The sequence below is a fragment of the Thunnus maccoyii genome, chromosome 3, assembly GCF_910596095.1.
Source record: "Thunnus maccoyii chromosome 3, fThuMac1.1, whole genome shotgun sequence".
Taxonomy (NCBI): Eukaryota; Metazoa; Chordata; class Actinopteri; order Scombriformes; family Scombridae; genus Thunnus; species Thunnus maccoyii.
The window spans coordinates 11,616,348-11,636,303 of record NC_056535.1 but is presented as its reverse complement, the minus strand read 5'-3'; the positions used below and the strand labels follow the sequence as shown (position 1 = coordinate 11,636,303).

Here is a 19,956-nt window from a genome sequence, read left to right as displayed (position 1 = left end):
CACCAGGATCTTTTCAGCCATCTGCTGGATCTGCTGGGATTTGGTCTGAATGTCATCTTTCAGCTTATTCTCCCGCCGCTCAACCATCTCCAGCCTCTTTACCTGGTTCTCCAGTGTCTTCCTGCCCTCCTGCTTACACAGCAAAAAAGATAACATAAAGCTAACCACATAAAAAAAAAACTAACTTGTGTTGGGGGAGGTATAATTATAGAAACATTATGTAACAAACTAACTTGTAGTATTCAACAAATTTGCATGATTTAGCATTGAGTGTTTAGTCTGGTACCTCTGTCTCTCTCAGTCGCCGTTTGAGTGTATCACTAGAGTCGGTTTTGCCTCGCAGGCGCTCCAGATCTCGCTCCAGTCGCTCTTTGGCCTGCCGGACATTCTGCAGCAGCTCAGTGGCTTCTGTGCTCGCTTTCACTGCCTGGGGGAGGTCAGAAGGTCAAAGGCTCTAAGTGGATCCCAGGACACACTTGCTGATATGCTCAAGCAATTCCTACCCACTGAGATATTGAACAAAGCTACTCTAGGGAATAAATAGGGAATTACAGCACACTGCAGAATAAAACTGCTAAATGCTGTATATACTTATCTTGATCTGCTTTTTTTAGATGACAAATCAAAAAGGTTGAGGTACAAATTATTTTGTCAAAAATTAAATACTTATAAAAAATAAATATATTTAATCACATGATGACAGTAGCTAAGTCATGAATGAATTTACCTTGGACAGTTTGTCCTGGAGCTCTTGGATTTTCACCTGCTGCTCAGAATTAGTCTTAACAAAGAAAGAAAGCAGAGTCACATAACTTTAGCATAACCATAGCTCCAGCAATGTAGAGCGATCTGAAAAGGGAAGAACAGCCTGATTCTTTCTTTACCTTCTCAAGTTTGGAGAGAAGCTCCTCCACCTCTGCTTTGCCCTGCTCTTTGGCCTGAAGAACAGACAGCATATAGTAAAGACTGATTAATAAAGTACATTCCACCCACTTTCTAGTGATTGTAATGGCAAAAGGGCAAGAACAGCAACCCAGGAAAAAAATGTCCTCATAATCTTCTTCTAGTTCTTCCTGCAGGATCCCCAAGAGCTTCCAGGCCATGTGTAATCACCCTGGGTTTGCTCTGGAGTCTCCTCACATTCAAGTGTTTTTTTGAGAACACCCTCCAAAAAGGAGGCATTCGGGGAGCTTCCGAACCATTTGACACAAACATCTCAACCGAGGTCTTAAGGGCCCATACCCACGCAATTATTAAGCTCTTCAAATGTAACTGACAGCTTGCTCTATTGTGGATGCCACTCGCACTTGAGTCACACTTCATTCATGTACAAAACTACATCAAACGGCATTGTTCTCAAAAGCCTTCAGCTTTTACTTGGACTATTATGTTTGAATGCTGAGAATCTCTGAATGAATGCTTTTGATGAGTTACAAATACAGACAGGTGTGTAATTTTGACGATGAAAATGAATATGACATAATTGTCGCTTTGAGGTACCAACAATTACAATAGTCGTGTAGCTCAGATGTAAGGTCTTTTACAAAAATATTTGGCATTGAAATCCATTATTCTGTCACACTACATATGATATTACTGTCTGAGATGCAGACAGCATTATATTCAATAATACTGTGTTGATGGCATCAAATTTCTTTGGACACAACTTCATATATAGTTTTCCCATGTGCAGTTTTGGCTTATAATATTTTCATATAGGATAAATCTATAGTTTCATATATGATACATCATCATTTTATCAACATATGGTTCTTGCTGTTTTGAGTTACTACTGTTCTTAGCATACAGTACAGTCTGATAGTTTTGTTCCATAAAGTTTTAAGTAGTGTTTGGAAACTTTGGTCACTGGCACTCACAACCCTGCCACATTTCATTAGTCCTCTATTTATGAACTGGCACAAGTAGTACTCTGCTTCCAGGACAGGAAGTGAATCATCAGCCTGAGACTTTACGTGGACTTTACGTGGTTAGCATACCTTCTGGATTCTCTGCTGGTACTCCACAGCTTTCCTTTTGAGATCCTCACTTGTTTGTCTGGAGTCTCTAAGTTCAGATTCGTAGAGGTCACTGCGGCGTCGGGCAGCTGACAGGTCCTCCTCCAGCTGCCTGATGGTTACCTGCATTTCTTCCAGCTGGGCATGGTATTCCTAAAGACACAGACAGCACACAGTGGTTATCAATATGGAAAATACACTGCCCTCCAAAACTGTTCTGTTCATTAACAAGAGAGCTCAAGTTTCTGTTGACACTGGACAGACATTTTACTTCACACCTGTTAGATCTTATTTTTACTAAACAATGTAATAATAATAAAAAATAATTCAATACTGTAATAGCCTACTCATCATCACTGACCTCGGCATTGTGTACTGAACCAAATGCATTGTGACATCTCTATGATTTAGACATTGAAACCTGACTTCAGGGAAGCCTCTGATCACACTCATTCTGTACAAGCTGAAGATGAGTCACTGTTTTCATCTTAAATATTTTAATCATTTATTTGTTTATATTTATTTATTTTGAGAATGTTTTTTCCTGCTCAGTATAGTAAAACTGCTTAGTTTTGAAAACATCTTTCAGAAAGGCTAGAACAAAACAAGATTGTTCAACTCTTGAAATGTTCATTTTGCCACATGGTGTTGCAAAATTACTTAAGAAAACAATGTTTCAAAAAATACAGACTTTTAATAAGGTGGCGGTAAAGGCTTTGTGCATTTTTCTTTCTAAAAGGTCTTCCCTTTTCTGGATTTTCCTGGGAAAAATCAATTTGATAGATACAACAGCAACAGCAGCAAGCACTTGTTTGGAACAGCCTGAGCAGAGGAACTAAGCCATTATCATGGGCAGCAATTGCTGCCAATGCTACACAGACAAAGATATACAGTTCACAGATCTGCTGACACTGTTTCATTGTGCAGTGATCTATAGAAACTGCAGTGCACTGCAGCAATGACCATCTATCGCCAAAAGTGTCAAAATCAGAGATAACACAGAACTCAAGGATTACCACTTTAAAGCTGTAGTTGGCAACTTTGCACTACAGAGGCTCCAAGTGAAAGTAAAAATAACTGCTTGAGTCTGCGAAAATCTTTGCCAACACAACCATGTTACACTGGTGTTGGTAAACAGCTCATTGTTTGATTTGTCACTTCCTGTGCACCAAGATTTTCTATCAATGACCAAAGAGAAACAGCACTGCAGTGGGTTACAAGGAGAAAAGTATTTGAGTCTTAATTACAAAGGATGACATGTGTTGTCAGCAAAGAATTCATTTAAGTCTATGAGTGTATTTTTATGTAAAATATTTCCTAGTTCAATTTTAAGTTGTACTTCCAATTATAAATGTGAAAATGTGGAAAATTATAAATACTGCGCATCATTCCCCTGGGAGGAGGGTGGGCAAGTGTCTTGACTAATGATCAAAGTCTCCACTTTGGTACCTTGCAGGGATGCCATCTGCAGGGACGACCTTTATGAGTACTGAGGACAAGGGAGTCCTCAGAGGGGAAGCCCTGCCAGTGTAACAGAAACCTGCTGAGAAGGAGTATAATTCCATGGCTAATGCTGCTAATGTGCTAATAAGTTTTACTTACTTACGATAAAGAAGAAACTGGAAAGTAGCAGCATCTCCTCGCATAAGACGATAGCTTTGCAGTATGGAGGCATTTTTTCCCCCCTTTCACTACACATCTCTTATTATAATTTTCTTTGAGTGTTCATAAAAAAATCTGCAAATACACCACATCATTATCACGATGAGAGGGAGGAGACAGAGGATCATTTGAATGAGAAGATTTACATACTTGCTCTTTAATTTCCTGCAGCTTGTTGCTCTGTTCACGGATGTCATGCAGCAGCTGCATGGCCTTGTCATCCTCTCTAGAGACCTCCACACGTGCCTCCTCCAAGCTTCGCTTTAGGCTCTGCAAACCCAGTACACATACACACAAATCAAGGCTGCTGCTGGCCAAAATCGATACTGATTTTTGACACGACACAAAAGTACACCCTGTAAGAAAAAACAAACTTGTTTAAGAGATTTTATTTCTACACATTCTACAAACACAGACACAGTTGGTTGAAAAACTCACACTGCACTCAGTAATGTAAGTGGCGAGGTCTTGCTCCAGGATGCTCCTTTGAGTCTCGGAGGCTTTAAGCTCCACATCCTTCTGGTGGAGCACTGACTCCAGGTCAGTCATTTTACGCTGGAACCTGGAGATCTCCTGCTCCATCTTAATACACCAGAGAAAACAGCAACATCTGTTATTCAATGCCATGTATGAGTCTTGAGCAGGAAGAGGATCTTAGGGAAGGAAATCCCATATTGCCCGTTTCAATGCAACTTTACTGATAATGCATAATTGTGTTGTACATTTGACCCTTTAAATGCTGATGAGGAGGAAAGGAACATACAATGGTGATTTAAATCAGCAAGAAGGGTCCATCAGCCATAGAGTCTGTTGATAGCCATTTTATTTGTCGTCTAACTGAGAATGCTTCAAGAAATGTTGTGCACACAGCAAGGTTAATTTGGCTAATTACAGCACCACCAGAAGCTTACTTGATCTGTGTTAAGCCAGAAAGCCAGAATAAACACAGGACATCTGGTAATAAAACCCATGATGGAACAATTTTTTCTCAATACAAAGTGCTACAATATGGAAATACAAAAACACAATTTCACAGTCAGCCAACAGTGGTCTTACTCTAGTCCTCTCTTGGCTTGCTTTACAGAAGTGCCCTTGCATTTGAAAATAAGAATGAATTGTTTATCATAAAGGCTAGAGATGAAATATTGTCTCAAAACATGAGTAAAAGCAAAAATAGGCTAAAAGCACACCCCTCACCTTGTGACATTTGTCTTGAGTTTCTTGTAGTTCTTTGCTTTTAAGGTGCAATTTCTTTTCCATGGAGTTGGTCTTAGCAGGAGAGTTGAGGCCTGCTGACACTGACCTGGGGGCAATAACATACGTATTAGTTCTTTAGTTCTTAGCACAAATACTTCATGCCTTACTTACAGGACACAGAGTGACAAACGTCAAAATAAACATGCTCATGTTGTGTGCTTTGCAATTACCAGTGTCATACTTCATTGATTTCTTCACAGATATTTTCCCTATAATTGGACTGTCCATGGAGGCCAAGTACCACATTCTAACAAATCATGAACCACATCATGAAAGCAAACATAAATGCTGTTTTTTTTAATGTTTTCTTTTGTGTAAGAAAGTATAGAATATTTAAAATATCTAAATGCATCATAATTCATCCTAAGCTGACCAGTAAGATGATGATTGACAGTCTCATATCATGACATAAACTCACATCATGTAACAGCAGCCATGACAGTATCATAAGTGCAACTAGACTGCTTCAAACGCAGACAAAACACCCACACATCATAAATGAACAACAGACATTGAGAGCATAAAAATATGCACTCACTACAATTTCTTATGTGAGAAAGAACAGTACTCAAAAGAATACCTAGTAATAACAACAAGGATCCTGACAACAATCAGGAAAACATTCAACAGGACATTTCTGAACTGAGGTGAATATATTTTATTCAGTGTGGTTTATTCAGGGCGAAACAGGCTACATGAACAAAACAGCCTTGTGGACCTGGGAGTATTTGCTATTTGCCTGACAAAATAATGTGACAGGAGAATTTGGGCTGTGTTTTGCTTGGGGTTTGTCTACACAGAGCTCTGTACTGAGTAAAATTCATTCATTTCTTGTTTATGTAGGATGATTTCCTATTTTGTTCCCATTCTTTGGAAATAATTTAGACCACAAAGTACATTTTCACCCCTCTCTTCACCAGAGAAAAGCAACTCTGAATAGAAGTCTTCTAATTGAATGAATGGGTCTGTATGAATGAGTTCGCAAATACCGCAGAGAGATCTTTAATAAAGTTGACTCAGACTGAGTCACAGTGTTAAAAATAGTCACAAAAGCAAACACTGCTCTATGGGCAGAAATATGTGTCACTAGAAACTGAATTTGAATAATTTATATATATATATATTTTATATTGGTCAACTTGAATAATTGCATTAAACAATACATTTGAGTCACATAGTTAGTTTGAATTTGTATTGTTTAACTTGAATAATTGCATTGAAAAACTGAATCTGAATAGTATAATAAAAGTTTAATTTATTAGTTGGATCTGAATTCCAATAAACTTCAAACTGAATGTAATATTATGAAATTGAATTCCTTTGCTCTGACACTATTTGATCCTCCCTGAAAATTCAACACTTGGTACACTTCCACATTCAGTTCTCACAATTAAAATGAATTTCTAGTAATTCAAATTCAGTTCTTGACATTCAATTTCAGTTTACTGAGACACACATCCGGTTGTTGAGAAAGAGCAATTGAGTGCAGATTCACAGAACTCCTTTTCACATACTGTAATGTGATATCATGGGAGCTAGATATTTTGAAAGCCTGAAGTGTTTTCTCTATTCAACATAAAAATGTCTTGACTTGTGTGCCTGATCCATCACCATGGTAACATTTTGGCCTTTGTGGGCTACTGTTAATATTATCATATCATAAATGGATCAAGTTCATTTTTAAAATTGTACAAAAATTCCCTTCAGTTCTCTGGATATGATACTACGAGCATGTCGAAGCGTGACCAAAGGCTCGATTCACAGGTTTGTATAAACAAATAATATACATGAATCTGTGAACCTGCATTCGATTGCTCTTCCTCAACAACCGGATGTGTGTCTCAGTGAACTGAAATTGAATGTCAAGAACTGAATTTGAATTGTGAGAACTGAATGTGGGAGTATATAGAGTTAAATTTTCAGTGAGGATCAAATACAGTTTCAGAGCAACTAATTCAATTTCATAATATTACATTCAGTTTCAAACTAATAAATTCCATTTCAAATTATTCTAGTCAGATTCTGCTTTACAATGCAATTACTCCAGTTAAACAATATCAATATGTGAGTCAAATTAAGTTTCTGTGTTTCTGACACATATTTCTGCTCCCTTCACTTCTCTGCATTGAGAAACATCCCCCAGTATATACTGTATATATGGAGAGAGAGTATATAGACATGCACACACATTTGGCTCAAATAACCAACAAAAACAGCAACACCCAAACCAGGCTTTTCATAGGAATCTAGATTAAATTAAAAAGTGGTCCAGTTAGCTGAATCTATTGCCAATTAAAAATTGATGTTGGACATCAAAATTCATAAAGTTCTCCAGTGCCTAGTTGAACAGTTTAGGGAGCTACTGTACAGATAATATGGCAGTTTAAAGGTCTTTAGCTGGGAGTTTTCTGCATTGAGTTGCATATTTTTCCCATTTACCAGTTTCTTTCTAAAAACATTTCACAAACAAAGAGAGTTTTATCTCCAAATTGCCCATATATAAGAATGTGTTTATCTGGTTAGACCTGTTAAAGGCCTGCAAGGCTAAAAAACCTATTCAGGACTTACCCTGCCCCCCATAATCCTGTGCAGGATAAGTAAATATAGAGGATGGATGGATATCTTCTTTACGATCCTGGATGGATCCTGGATCCATCCAGAATGGCTCATACTTTAATTGTTCTAATCATCATGTAGGCAGAATAGAAAATAAATATTCTGACCAAAGACAAAATGCAAGGCTACTCTTTTCATAGCTGAGGAATATAGCAGTTGTCATGTCTCTTACTATGGAGGGAAAATAAATGAGTAGCCAGTGCAGACTGCATTATTGAAGAGAATCAAAGAAAGACGGGGATTCAGGGAAAGTACGAAAGTCAAAGGCTTAGCGGCACTTATCAAGTACACAAACAGTGTTGCAAATAAAGGGAATTTTCTGGGGAACCATCAATCTGAAAACTGAAAAATTACCACTCAGGTAACCCTCACATTTAATATACTATTCATAATTTGTATGAGATCAATATATAGTACTGTTAGACACTAGTGTGTAAACATATCGTAATTTTTGATTAATGTTTCTGAATAATGGGTCATGTAATTGACCAGACACGCAAGTAAAACCACTTCATTCACTCAGTGGACAGTAGCCTAATTCGTAATTTCAATGTCATGCTTAAACTGAGCTAATAAAACACACAATAATTAAGTGGAAGAAATCAACAGACAAAGAAACCATCTTCATTCATGCAAATATTTTGACAGTGTATCAAATGGAGTGGATGATGCAAAGTTAAATCTTTGTGTTCAATCTTGTTTTAGTACAAAGATTGTGTTTATGTTTAAATGCTTTTTTTGTTGTTGGACAAACTGTATTTAAATAAAGTATACAAAAATTAGTTCAAATCATGTAAACAAACATCACATTTGTTGAAATGTAACAATGAGGGGAAATTATATGCAATAATCCATCAAATGGATCTCTTTTATAAACATGTCTAAAGTCTGATTTTTAGAGCAAAATTTGAACATATGGATGGAAAAAACACAACACACTGACAAATTTGTTATTCTCAAAAATCTTACCGCTACCATGTAAATGCAGTGTGGGTGATTAAAATCAAACGTGTTTATCTGCTGTGGAGCATATACTGTGTGTGCTCAGCAATTTGGGCAATACATTTAGATTTTTTTCTGATGTATAACTGGAGATTTTGGCCTGATGGTGGCACTAAAGGAAAGAACAGGATGGCATTAAAACATATGGAATCATCATCAAAGACCATGAATACCCTCAGAATATTTCTTGGAAATCGGGCCATTAGTTTCTGAGATACCTTGTGAAGGAGAAATTCTGAAAATACAAAAGTCAGATAAGTCACCTAAATCATTAGGACTCCTCTGGGGACTATGAATACCCTTACCATGGCCATCTGGCAGTATCCATTCATGGTAATCTGGCCAGTGGCTGTCAAGATATCCTGTTCTTGACCACCAAAGTGTTGGATGACTAACCACTCAGACTGACCATGGACACTGTTGTCCTTTTGCCCATTCACTAGTGGGCATTAAAACAAAAATACTCACAACCTGGGAAAAATATTAACAGTAGTAATTTTCCAACTTACTTCTGAATTTCCAATGCTACCTAAAAAATCCTCAAAAGGCAGATATTCCTGGAAGTTCATGTGCCTATATAGAAGCCCTGTTGCAAAGAACAATAGAGTAGAGTAGAGAAATCTTTATTATTCTCACTGGGGCTATGCATTTTGCAGCAAACAGTTAAAAAGCATAAAGAACATTGAGTCTTAAAACACATACAGCTAAAGGAACATAAACAACATTAAGATTAAGTCGTAAAACACATACAGCTAAAAGGAAATACAGTTTCAGTACTATATAGCCAGAACATACAAAAGTGTCCATCAGACATAACAGTAACACAAACAATATCAGGGTTAATCAGTCCTAGTCCACATACCCTCCAGCTACAAGTTCAAACTGTGGATAGCCTCTGGGACAAAAGAGCGACCATATCTATTCCTGCTGCAACTAGGCATCCTGTACCTACACCCAGAGGGAAGGAGGGAAGACTCAGAATAAAGAGGGTGTAGAGGGTCCTAAAGAATATCCTGAGCTTTCCTAATGACTCTCTTCTGATGAACAAGACAGAGGTCATTCAGTCAATTACAGCCAGTGATTTTAGAGCTCATCCTCACAATTTTCCTGAAAATATTCTTATTTGTCAGGTTTAGGTTACCTAAACAGCAAATAAAAGCAAAAGGTAAAGACTGACTCAATACAAGATGAGCAAAACATTTTCAAAAGTGATTTGTCTACCTTAAAACTGCTCAGCTTCCTTAAAAAAAGAATAAGAATAAGTTGTAACCTTTATTTAAGACTGCCTTCATATTAGGCTCAAAGCTCATCCACAATTGTCCCCAGATATTTATACTGGCTAACCACCTCTACCTCTTCCCCATTTATAAGGGTAGGTGATGGGGGCAAGTCTCATCGTCTTTGAGAAGACTCACTATAACAGAGTCATCTGCAAATTTGATGATATGTCTGGACTCATGTTGGCTCAAACTATCATTGGTGTACAAAACAAACAGTTGGGATGAGAGAACGCACCCTTGTGGTGAACCAGTGGAAGACTTACAAACACTAGAGAGGGCCCCATTTACTTTCACCCTCTGGGAATGGTCAGTTAAAAAGCTCATAAGCCAGCATATAGTATTAAAATCTGGAGCAAAGTTCTTCACAAGCCTGAGTGCAAGAATGAGGGGCTGTATGCAATTAAAGGCAGAAGAAAAGTCAATAAAAAAGAAACCTAGCATAGTTTTGACTACCTTCTAGTCATAGTAAGTTTCTAACAATCCTCTCAAAAGCCTTCATAGTCATAAGGGACACAGGATGATAATCATTTGGTTATTTGGGAGTCCTAACCTTGGCCACTGGCACAACAAAGGAGTCTTTCCATATTTTTGGAACATCTCTCTGAAGAAATGGACACTGAAATATTAAAGAAAGAATGCCACATAATTGCCTGGCACAGTTATTGAGTAGCCTGCCTCCAATGCCATCGGGGCCGGGACTTTTCCACTCTTTAGTGTGCATGAGAGATTTCAGCATTTCTCCTCATCAATGATTATACTGCTCTCAGGGGGCTCTGGTATCATCCCTAAAAGCTAGATGTTCATTTTTAAAATCATGCTCATCAAAATGTAAGTAAAAATGATTCAGTTCATCTGCCAGCACTCTATCAGGTCTGTCAGATAAAACAGCTTTCTTCCCTTTCTCTCCACCATTGACTTGATCCCTTCTCATGCAAAACAGGAGTTACTCTTGCCAAGTTCTTTCTCTAATTTGTCTTTATATTTCAGCTTAGCTTTCCTTATTTCCGTTTTCACATTTTTAGCTGCCTGAGCTCTTTGGGTGGCATCCCCCTTTATAAATGATATGATTCAAAACAGATTTGACAGATTTAGTTATTGAAGGCTTGTTGTTAGGGAACAACACATTTCTGATATCTTTAAATTTCAGGCAAGCTGTTAAGGAGATTTTGTTGTTGAGTTTTACTAATGAGGACTAAGACAGACAAGTTCACACAGAATGAAAAAAAAAAGAATATCAGGAACCCCCAAAACACATTATTAGCATTTCATTATGCCTGGCTCTGGGCTCATTTCTCTCTCCCTTTTTGTATTGTAATGAACATTGTGTAGACGCATATGCACACACACACACACACACACACACACACACACACACACACACACACACACAAATTTGACACATCCTAGGAGTGTTAATGTCCTCTTAATCAAATGCAGCAAAGAAAATGACTGGCTTCAGTTAAAAACCATGAACAGATGACTGATGGTGTAACAGCAAGGGACAGGAACATTAGAAGACGGAGAAAATAAGAGGAGGAGATGAGACGGGTAAAGATGGGGGTGGGGACTGGGAGGAAAAAAAAAAAACATCACGGTAGTAACCATAGAAATAGATTCTCTCCCCCAATCTGAGCTCTCATCCTTTTTCCTGTCTAATCTGCTAACACTTTTTCCTTCCTTTTCTGTTGCTGCTGCTGTCATGATCCGCAGTCTCCAGTACCATTAACCTACTAGAACACTGCCATGGGGCTACAGAAAAGAAACCCATCCTCTTGCATTATTGTCAGAGGTTAAGAAGCCAAACACCATTAGGGATAATTACAGTCCCAAAACCTATGCTATAAAAGTCAGGAGCCCATTATGCTGCACAGTAACAGAGAGAGCACAACAGCAGCGAGGGTGGGAGTGTGTCTATGTGTGGGGTTCCACCTCTCAGCAAACCTCATTGACACACTCAGCCGCATACCAATCAGCACAGATGGCAAGATAACGCCAGCTCACAGCCTCTGGTCCATTCATTTGATCTATCTATGCATCAGATCAACTATGTCTGATTCCAAAGCACAAAAACAAGAATCAGAAGAAGAGACCACCAGAGAACAGGGGGATCCCTCCCTCCCCTCTCTCATTCCTTGTCTGACACAGCATATGGCCAAACCCATTTTAGCCCCAACAGGCACAACACTAATGACAGGGACACAACACCAACTGCCCAGGGCACCACACTAGGTCACCTGAAACAAGGCTACCCGGAATTTGTTGCCATGGTAATGAGGAGTCTAATGGCAGAGCAGCAGCCAATGGTAGCATGAGGTCTCTAACCAACAAAGGTGTGTTAGAGAGGTGTATGCGAGAGGTCTCTGCACTGACTACAGGAAAATGAGAGGGAGTCTTTGAAAAAAAGCCAAACAATACATAGTAAACAGGTAGCACTTACTCCGTTTTGGCCAATGTTGTTAACGCTCTGCTGAAGAACCAGCCTAGAAAGGGCAGATCCTGGCCCTGGAAGCCCGCTGGCAGAGCTCCTCGCTGGGCTGCTGAGGCTGGCCGGGGGGCTGCCTGCTCCGGCTCCTCAAAATTAGAGGTGTCATCTTCAGCGTGCAACGCAGGAACGAAAGGCGGGAGAACTGCAGGAGAAAGGATGAGAGGAGGGAGTAAGAGAGGGCAAGGAGAATGGGAGCAATGACGAACAAGGTAGTAAAAAAAAAAAATTGGGAGAAAAAAAAACACAACGAGGAGAAAGGGGAGAGAAAGGAAAGGAGGAGGAACAGAGCAGAGCGGTGGAAGCCTAGAGTGCGGTAAGTCGCGCGTTGATGCACATGCTGCCTCTGTCCCTCCCTCCCTCCTTCTCTCATACACACATGCTCACTCGCTCTCCCTCACTGCAGCAGACCAAGCTAATCAGCTGGAGCCAAAGCTGAAACATAAAGCTCTATCTGTGTCCAATTATTAATAAAATAGAGCTGTGTTTTCAATAAACATTATGTATGTGATTCTATTTTTTTATATTTTATTTGATATTTATTACTTAAAGGAAAAAAAAAATCAATTATCATTTGGAAAAATCAATAAATCCTCCTCTTTCCATACGCACAAAAAGCTCCTATATTCCAAACACTGTATCATAGTCTACTAAAAATCGTGGATTGTTAACAAACAACTAGATTAATTAATATTTGGTGTTGATATGAATATTATAGCACCAATACAGCTCAGAGGAAATGACTCAGAATTACAAAAAGAGGTGTTAATTCATCTGAAGACATGAGCTGTTCTGCGCAGCAAAATAAACTCTCATCACCCCTGCAGCTACACATATGAATTACAGAACCTCCGTAGAGCTGCGGTTCTTTAATGTGACCATGCTTCACTGAAAATGTCCATTAATGTGAGTGTTATGGGTGTTATTTTCCCACAGCTGGTCAGGTGAAAATGTCAAACTCTTTGTCATTCAATGCAGTCTCACATCTGATGGCAACAATGACGTCCAACAGTCGCACATGTATTTCCACCACAGAGTGTGTGTCTGGTGTCGCTAGCATAAAAGATTTGTGCTGCGTCTACTGAGAAGCAGATGAGTTGCAGATCTTTACTCAGTCTGCCTCGCTTCTAGTCTCTGCCTCCCTCCCATTCTCCCCTTCAGGAAAGAGCTGGCCTACTGCCAACGGCACACAGAATCTCATTATTTTACTACCCACAACACCACTGGCAACGCAATTGCTGTTTGTTGTCCATGCGCAACCACACGCACCCAGTACACTTAAGTATATTATAAACAACATTTATATTTGACAACTGGTCATATATCATCTGTCCAGTAACGTGATTACAGCGACACTGTGTCATTTCAAGCCAAATTGAGCATTTTGACTAAAAACAACAACAAAAAAAACAGGAGAACAAAGTCTCAAGGGAGAGAAATCTATTCACCTTGTCTTAAGTTGTTCCAGTCTACACTGGCGAAAAAAGAGTGACAGCGTAGTCCCTGGAACCCCAGTCGCTCTTTGGCTCCACATAGCAAGTTCTGCACCAGGTCTACAAACTGCTTACTGGCCCGCGGCTCCTGAGGAAACTTTAGAAAATGCTGCAGGCAAACGTGGACAAGGATTTATTACAAAATGCATAGATACATTTATCTGGAATCCTTTAACATATCAGATATGAGCATACAGTCTATGTACCTGGAAATTGAGGATGTTGTGAATGGTCCTTGTAGAAGTGCCATCAGAAAAAGGAGACCTGGCATAGATCATCTCATAGGCTATGACCCCAAGGGACCACCAGTCACACTCTACCCCATATGTGCTGTGAAAGCCCCCATTCATGGCTGCCAGGACCTCAGGGGAGAGGAAGTCCTGGGTCCCAACAGGCACTGTGGGAGCTGCCACCTGAAAACACGTCAATCAAATATGATGATGTCACTGTCAAGAATACTGAAGTTGAGTCGTAGAGCGAACTCTATAATCTACTTACTGTTTTGTTAGCAGTCAGCCTGGCAGCTGATCCAAAGTCTGCCAGCTTAATGTGACCGGTCCGATCGATGAGAACGTTCTCTGGTTTGACATCTCTGCAAGTGGATAGTTTAGAAGAGATTTGATACTGCTTTTACAGAGCTGTTTGTTGCCTGAGTACTGTAATATGTCTCCTGTTCTGATGATAATGGAATACATTTGTAAACTCCAGCAATGTTTTGTATTATATAACAGCACACTGGAGGGCTCTAGGTTAAATACAATGCTACATTTTTCATGTCCAGTTAGAATTTTCCTGAATCGTGTGCATGTGGCGCTCCAGGGAAAACAAAAGACGAACAAGGAATTATTTCGTGGGGATCTAAGAGTAGAAGTAGCAGCTTAGGATTATGTTATTACGTTATTCTTCAAAGCCATGAGTGGCCTGTCCTCTGGCTCTGACATTGGATTCAGTAGCTGGTTTCTCACCTGTGGATGTAGCCTAGCTGGTGGACAGCATGAATGGCCTCTACCAGTTCAGACAAATAGAACTGAGCCATGGACTCGTCAAACTGATCCTCATATCGGTTTAGCAGGGACATCAGGTCTCCACCTGGCAAGTACTCCATCGCCTGAAGACACATTTGTATGCAGTCAGGAATTGGCAGCTTAAAACTGTGACCAACACTTGGAACTTGAATGAATGTGTGTTTGAATATGATTAAAATTAACAGGTATCACAGGCTGTTGAAACATTTATGAATGCCTATAAATAGGCCTATATTTAGAAAAAAAAGCAACAAGTGTAGGATCACATGTCTGAGCTTACATCAAAGCCCTATTCAGCTTAAGCGTATAGGGTAGTTCTCATTATAGATTCAGTTATGTAACACCGGATACTATTGCCGATTTATCTGTGATGCTGCAGTCAAACGATTGGTCTTCAAAATCTAAAAATACACGAACAATAACTGCAAAATCCTTGAGTATCAAGTGTGTCTGTGACCATAAGCAACAAGCAGACATGTGTTTTTTCAGTCAAATCAACATGCTATGGCAAAAAAAGATAAAGATTCAGCATTCTTAAAGTTTGGTAATACAAATCAAAATTGGTCATGTTGACTTTCTCTTTTCTGCTGTCTGCATCCTGAGATGAAAGGCATTGGTCAGGGTGATTTGAGCTATACGATGGCAACTATACAGCCATAACAGATGAGAGCCCCTAGTGCATGAATGGTCGACGAGTCTGAATGAACGGGAGCATTCTCCAGTGTTACCTAGCAACAGGGAGACTGGGTGCCTTTCTGACACACGGATAAAGATGGATGCTTTGTATTTTCCTCCATGCTCAGTTAGGGAGCAGAGTGAGACAGGGGGGAGTGAAAAGAGAGGGGGAGGAAGAATGGAGACAGACATGAGGAGGGCATGATGCAAGGTATACTGATATAAGGGAGAATGAGTGAAATAATAACAAAGGGCAGTAAATAGTTAAATAAATATAAGGCTTGGTTAGGCAGGAAAGGCTGTTTTGGACAAGCTAAGCCAGTCTTACAGGTAATCAGAAAATCTAGATTCTTTGTGACACTGGACGCTCTCTGTGAGGAGCAAATTGACACTGTGTTTCATGGTTAAAGATTAGACTATTAGACAAAAACTAACATTTTAGGAAATATGTCTCATTAGATTAACTTTTTAACCAGAGTCAAATGAGAAGATCTATAATATATTAATTCTATGTACCCACATTAAGTACCAACATCCAGGTTGTGTTTTACCCATAGGTGAAACGGTTAGCATACTAACTACTAACTATCTGTCAGTGATATATGTTTCCTCAGCTTTTTCCCAGACATGCTTTCTTGCATGAAAGACTGCAGTTTTAGGAGCAGTTAGCTAATGCAATGGACCAATCTATCTAGCAACAACAGTCCTGTCCAGCTCAGGGATGGCAGCTTTGGACAGTTTCAGTTACCTGAACAAAACCCAAGTTTCTCTTATATGTATTAGTGGCTAGCCTGATGCCATGAAAAACTTTTTTAAGTTCTTGGAAGATTTTTTTTTCTCTTTCGAAGGTTAACTATTTCCTCCTGCTTCAAAGCATTTCCTCTATACACAAGTTGTTCCTTTCATTGCTCACTTCAGATCGCTTCCTGTAGCAGCTCATGTACTATTCTGACTGATCCCACTGTTCTATGAGTCACATACTGGAGACCTCAGCTGTGAAGGAAAATGAAAAAATGTGCATCTTCACACAAGTCCATAGCTTTCTTGTACACAGCTTTACATGGAAACAAAAATGCTATGGTGTTCCTTGTGTATAAAACACATATAGGGACAGAAAAAAAGACATTGTAGCTTTAAGAGCAGCTTATGCACTGGAGCAATGTTTGAACAACAATAGCTGGGCCCAGTGACTGCAGTTTTGGAGTTGTTTTGACAGTATATTTTTTCCTTTTTCACTCTTGAGTTAAACTAGATTAACATGTCTTGAACCTTCTCTGTACTGGAATAATAGATAAAATGTATATTCTCTCATCTGACTAACTTTGATGGTAAACAAGCGTATTTCCCAAAATGTTAAGAAATTATAAACATAAGTACATTATGAATATGAAGAACATGTAAAGGGGTATAACTTAACTAAAGTAACTATCAAACATAACATAAAATAATACAATTACTACTAGCAGAGGGCACAGAGTAAACAACCACTTTTGGCCACTGCTGCTACACATTTTCAGCTTGGTTGAATAAATACAATTGAAGATTTTGACACAAATCTGCAGCCTTGCTTGTAAGCAATGGCTGAGCCAGGAACCACAGAGGTATCAAAAGTCTCTCTTGGTTAGTATACATCAATTAAATGGACACCTTGATAGCTCAAGGGCCTGTAACTGTAGGCAATTCAGCGTATATTACACCCAGTAAGTACTATACCTTCTAGGCCATTTCCTTTGCATGTTTATAAACTGACTCCCATTTCATCCATTGAAAGAGATTAAATTGGAGTAAACATGTTAGAGGAATAATATTCTTCTAACAAGGAGGCATTAAATGCTCAATAGTAATTTCAATCCGCCCTTGAGGTTGAAGACAAACTGCAGTCTCACCAGGTAGACATGATCTTTATCCTGGAAAGCGTGGAGAAGCTGTGGGATCCAGGGACTGCTGTTCAGAGCCAGAATCCTCCGCTCCTCTTCATGAAAAACCACCTGAGAAGGATGTATGAATACATGCAATCAGCAGCTATACATGAATTACATTCAACAGCAGTGCTGCACAAATTGTTATTGTGATCAGCCACATAAACTCATCTATCTAAAACACTGAGAAGGTACTACCTTTACAGTTTTAATGGCTTTTAAATGCAATCCAAACTTTTACTATTTTTTAAGCACATATAAAACTTTGTAATAAGAGATCGTGCCCTTCCTTTTCTTCTTGCTGCTTGTTTTATATGCAAGATTTCATTTAAAGTTATGTAATAATGTTCACAGGTGGCATGAACAAATCATTTCTTTTAAATACAAGTTGTTCATTGTATTGCTCACTTCAGCTTGCTTCCTGTTGCAACTCATGTACTATTCTGTCTGAAATCTGCTCCATTAGTCACATGCCAGAGAGCACAGCTGTGAAATAATGTACCCAGATTTTGTTCTGTTGAGTTCAGCCCTACAGCACCATCCAGTGGGCTTGCATGGGGGACAATGCAACAATAAAAACATCACTTTTCTCAGTCCTACAGATATGTAACTTAAGGAATAAATGCAAAGCAGCGCACATTAATGAAAATAGGGCTTTTCCTCTTGTTCATCTCATTCATGATTCTTTGGTGACAAACAGCACAATTTTTGGTCAGCGTCCATGTTAATCAAAAAAAATATTTAGTTTATCATGTGTGTATGAAATGTTTCTAAAGTAATTATGAACATTTATATTTCAGATCTCTAAACTATAAGTCCAGCAGCAGCTGAGTATGCTAAATTCATGGTTTAATCTCTTGGTATTGGTTGAAAAACAGTCTCAGACGAAATAATGAGGACTGGCTAAATGAAATTAATTAAATGTAAAATGACTCTCTAAAATGTATTTTCTACATTTTACAATCCTGTCACAATGTTTTAACTTAATAAAACCATATGGATCTTACATTTTCTTGGGTCCGTAAAACTGTCTTGTTCATGACCTTCAGTGCACAAACATCCCCAGTGGCCTTCTCCCGGACCACTTGGACTTCAGCAAAGTGACCACGACCCACCACTGCACGTACTTCAAAGTCATGAAGCCCAGGCTGCAAAGCCCGTAGCTCTGAGACCACTTCAGAAACTGTTTCACAGACACAAACAAACACACAGACGTTTGTTTCAGAGAGATATACACAGACATATTAGATAAAAAACATTGCTATATGTGTTGCAAGAGTCTAGCTGGCTGGTATTGAGAATAATATAGACTATGTCCAGTATTACTTTTATGGTTGATATCCGTTAATGTGGAATCTGCACTTATTTACACTAATTAGCTACATGTTTTCGGGGATTTATTGACAATATTACATATAAGACTTTGCCAGGGATAGAAGAATAAATTCCTGGACTTATTCCCACTGGTGTTGTCCCTAGTGTTGACACAGTCCACCAACCGTTATCAAGATGAAGATCTGGCATTTGATGTCTGTTTGACATTAATATTGTATTGAAAATATAATATAATATAAGGAAGGAACTAGAAAACTGAAATCATATGAACAAACAATTGGTACAGCAAGCAAGACAACCAAAATGACTGAAGTACTTTACACTGTGACAAAAGTAAACTAGACACAGAATAAAAGTATCATGTTCAACAACAATAGCAAAGCCACTCAATTGCACTGAAATCTGTCTGAAAAGTTGTACCAACAACACCAACTGATACTGTACAATGCAGACTGTATCAGTTGATGTTGTGACTAGAAAAATACTAGTCAAGTCAGTTTTATTTGTATAGCCTTATATCACAGATCACAAACTTGCCTCAGGAGCCTTTACAATCTGTACAGCAATACAACATCATCTGTCCTTAGAACTTTGATTTGAAGAAAGAAAAACTGTGCAAAACACCTTTAATGGGGGGAAAATGGAAGACACCTAAGGAAGAGCAACAGAGGATGCTCCCAGGATGGACAATAGATGTTGTGTGCACAGAATAGAACAAATATTAGATTGGCGTCTAAAAATAAACAAGAAATCCTACATATTGTGTAAAATGTACAGTATGCTTACACTTGTTGACAAAGTTGGCCACATGGTGTATCTTCATGAGCTCTGGAGAGCTGCACTCTTGGTACAGTAGTAGCAGAGCCTCCAGTAAGTCTTCCCGACCCAGATTACATCCTCCCTGCTGCCCACACAGGCTGACTCGACCCTGGGAACAATGCACAAACACAGGAAAGAGGAAGTCAGCTACTGACAGTTACTATGGTTGTTTTTACACAACGCATACATTGTGTACAGTTACATACTTTGTGTTCTTACCTGAAACACCTGATTAAGTCGTGAGCTGCGGCTGGTGATGGGGTCCGAGGAGCTTGGCAGCATTTTCAGGCTTCCCTGACTCACGTATTTAAACTTCAACATGGCTGCTTAACAACAGATAACCTGAGCGAAAAGACACATATTCGGTCGAAGTGAC

At 39.0% G+C, this 19,956-nt stretch overlaps 1 protein-coding gene across 5 annotated transcripts in view; it reads right to left on the bottom strand.

Annotated features, from left to right (window-relative positions):
- cita (citron rho-interacting serine/threonine kinase a) overlaps nucleotides 1-19,956 on the bottom strand; it is a 40,640-nt gene that overhangs the window by 20,338 nt on the left and 346 nt on the right. For 3 of the 5 annotated variants that reach the window (XM_042405623.1, XM_042405627.1, XM_042405625.1), the window contains exons 2-18: nucleotides 19,800-19,922; nucleotides 19,548-19,689; nucleotides 18,434-18,609; nucleotides 17,394-17,495; nucleotides 14,773-14,915; nucleotides 14,306-14,399; nucleotides 14,014-14,220; nucleotides 13,763-13,916; nucleotides 12,270-12,459; nucleotides 4,875-4,980; nucleotides 4,116-4,259; nucleotides 3,828-3,947; nucleotides 1,998-2,168; nucleotides 885-938; nucleotides 728-781; nucleotides 287-427; nucleotides 4-132 (exon numbers count right to left, since the gene is read on the bottom strand). In XM_042405623.1, the coding sequence (XP_042261557.1) occupies nucleotides 4-132; nucleotides 287-427; nucleotides 728-781; nucleotides 885-938; nucleotides 1,998-2,168; nucleotides 3,828-3,947; nucleotides 4,116-4,259; nucleotides 4,875-4,980; nucleotides 12,270-12,459; nucleotides 13,763-13,916; nucleotides 14,014-14,220; nucleotides 14,306-14,399; nucleotides 14,773-14,915; nucleotides 17,394-17,495; nucleotides 18,434-18,609; nucleotides 19,548-19,689; nucleotides 19,800-19,901 (2,229 nt within the window). In that variant the 5' untranslated portion in view covers nucleotides 19,902-19,922. The remainder of the gene's footprint in view (nucleotides 1-3; nucleotides 133-286; nucleotides 428-727; nucleotides 782-884; nucleotides 939-1,997; nucleotides 2,169-3,827; nucleotides 3,948-4,115; nucleotides 4,260-4,874; nucleotides 4,981-12,269; nucleotides 12,460-13,762; nucleotides 13,917-14,013; nucleotides 14,221-14,305; nucleotides 14,400-14,772; nucleotides 14,916-17,393; nucleotides 17,496-18,433; nucleotides 18,610-19,547; nucleotides 19,690-19,799; nucleotides 19,923-19,956) is intronic. The other 2 variants (XM_042405624.1, XM_042405626.1) reach the window with 1 other exon arrangement.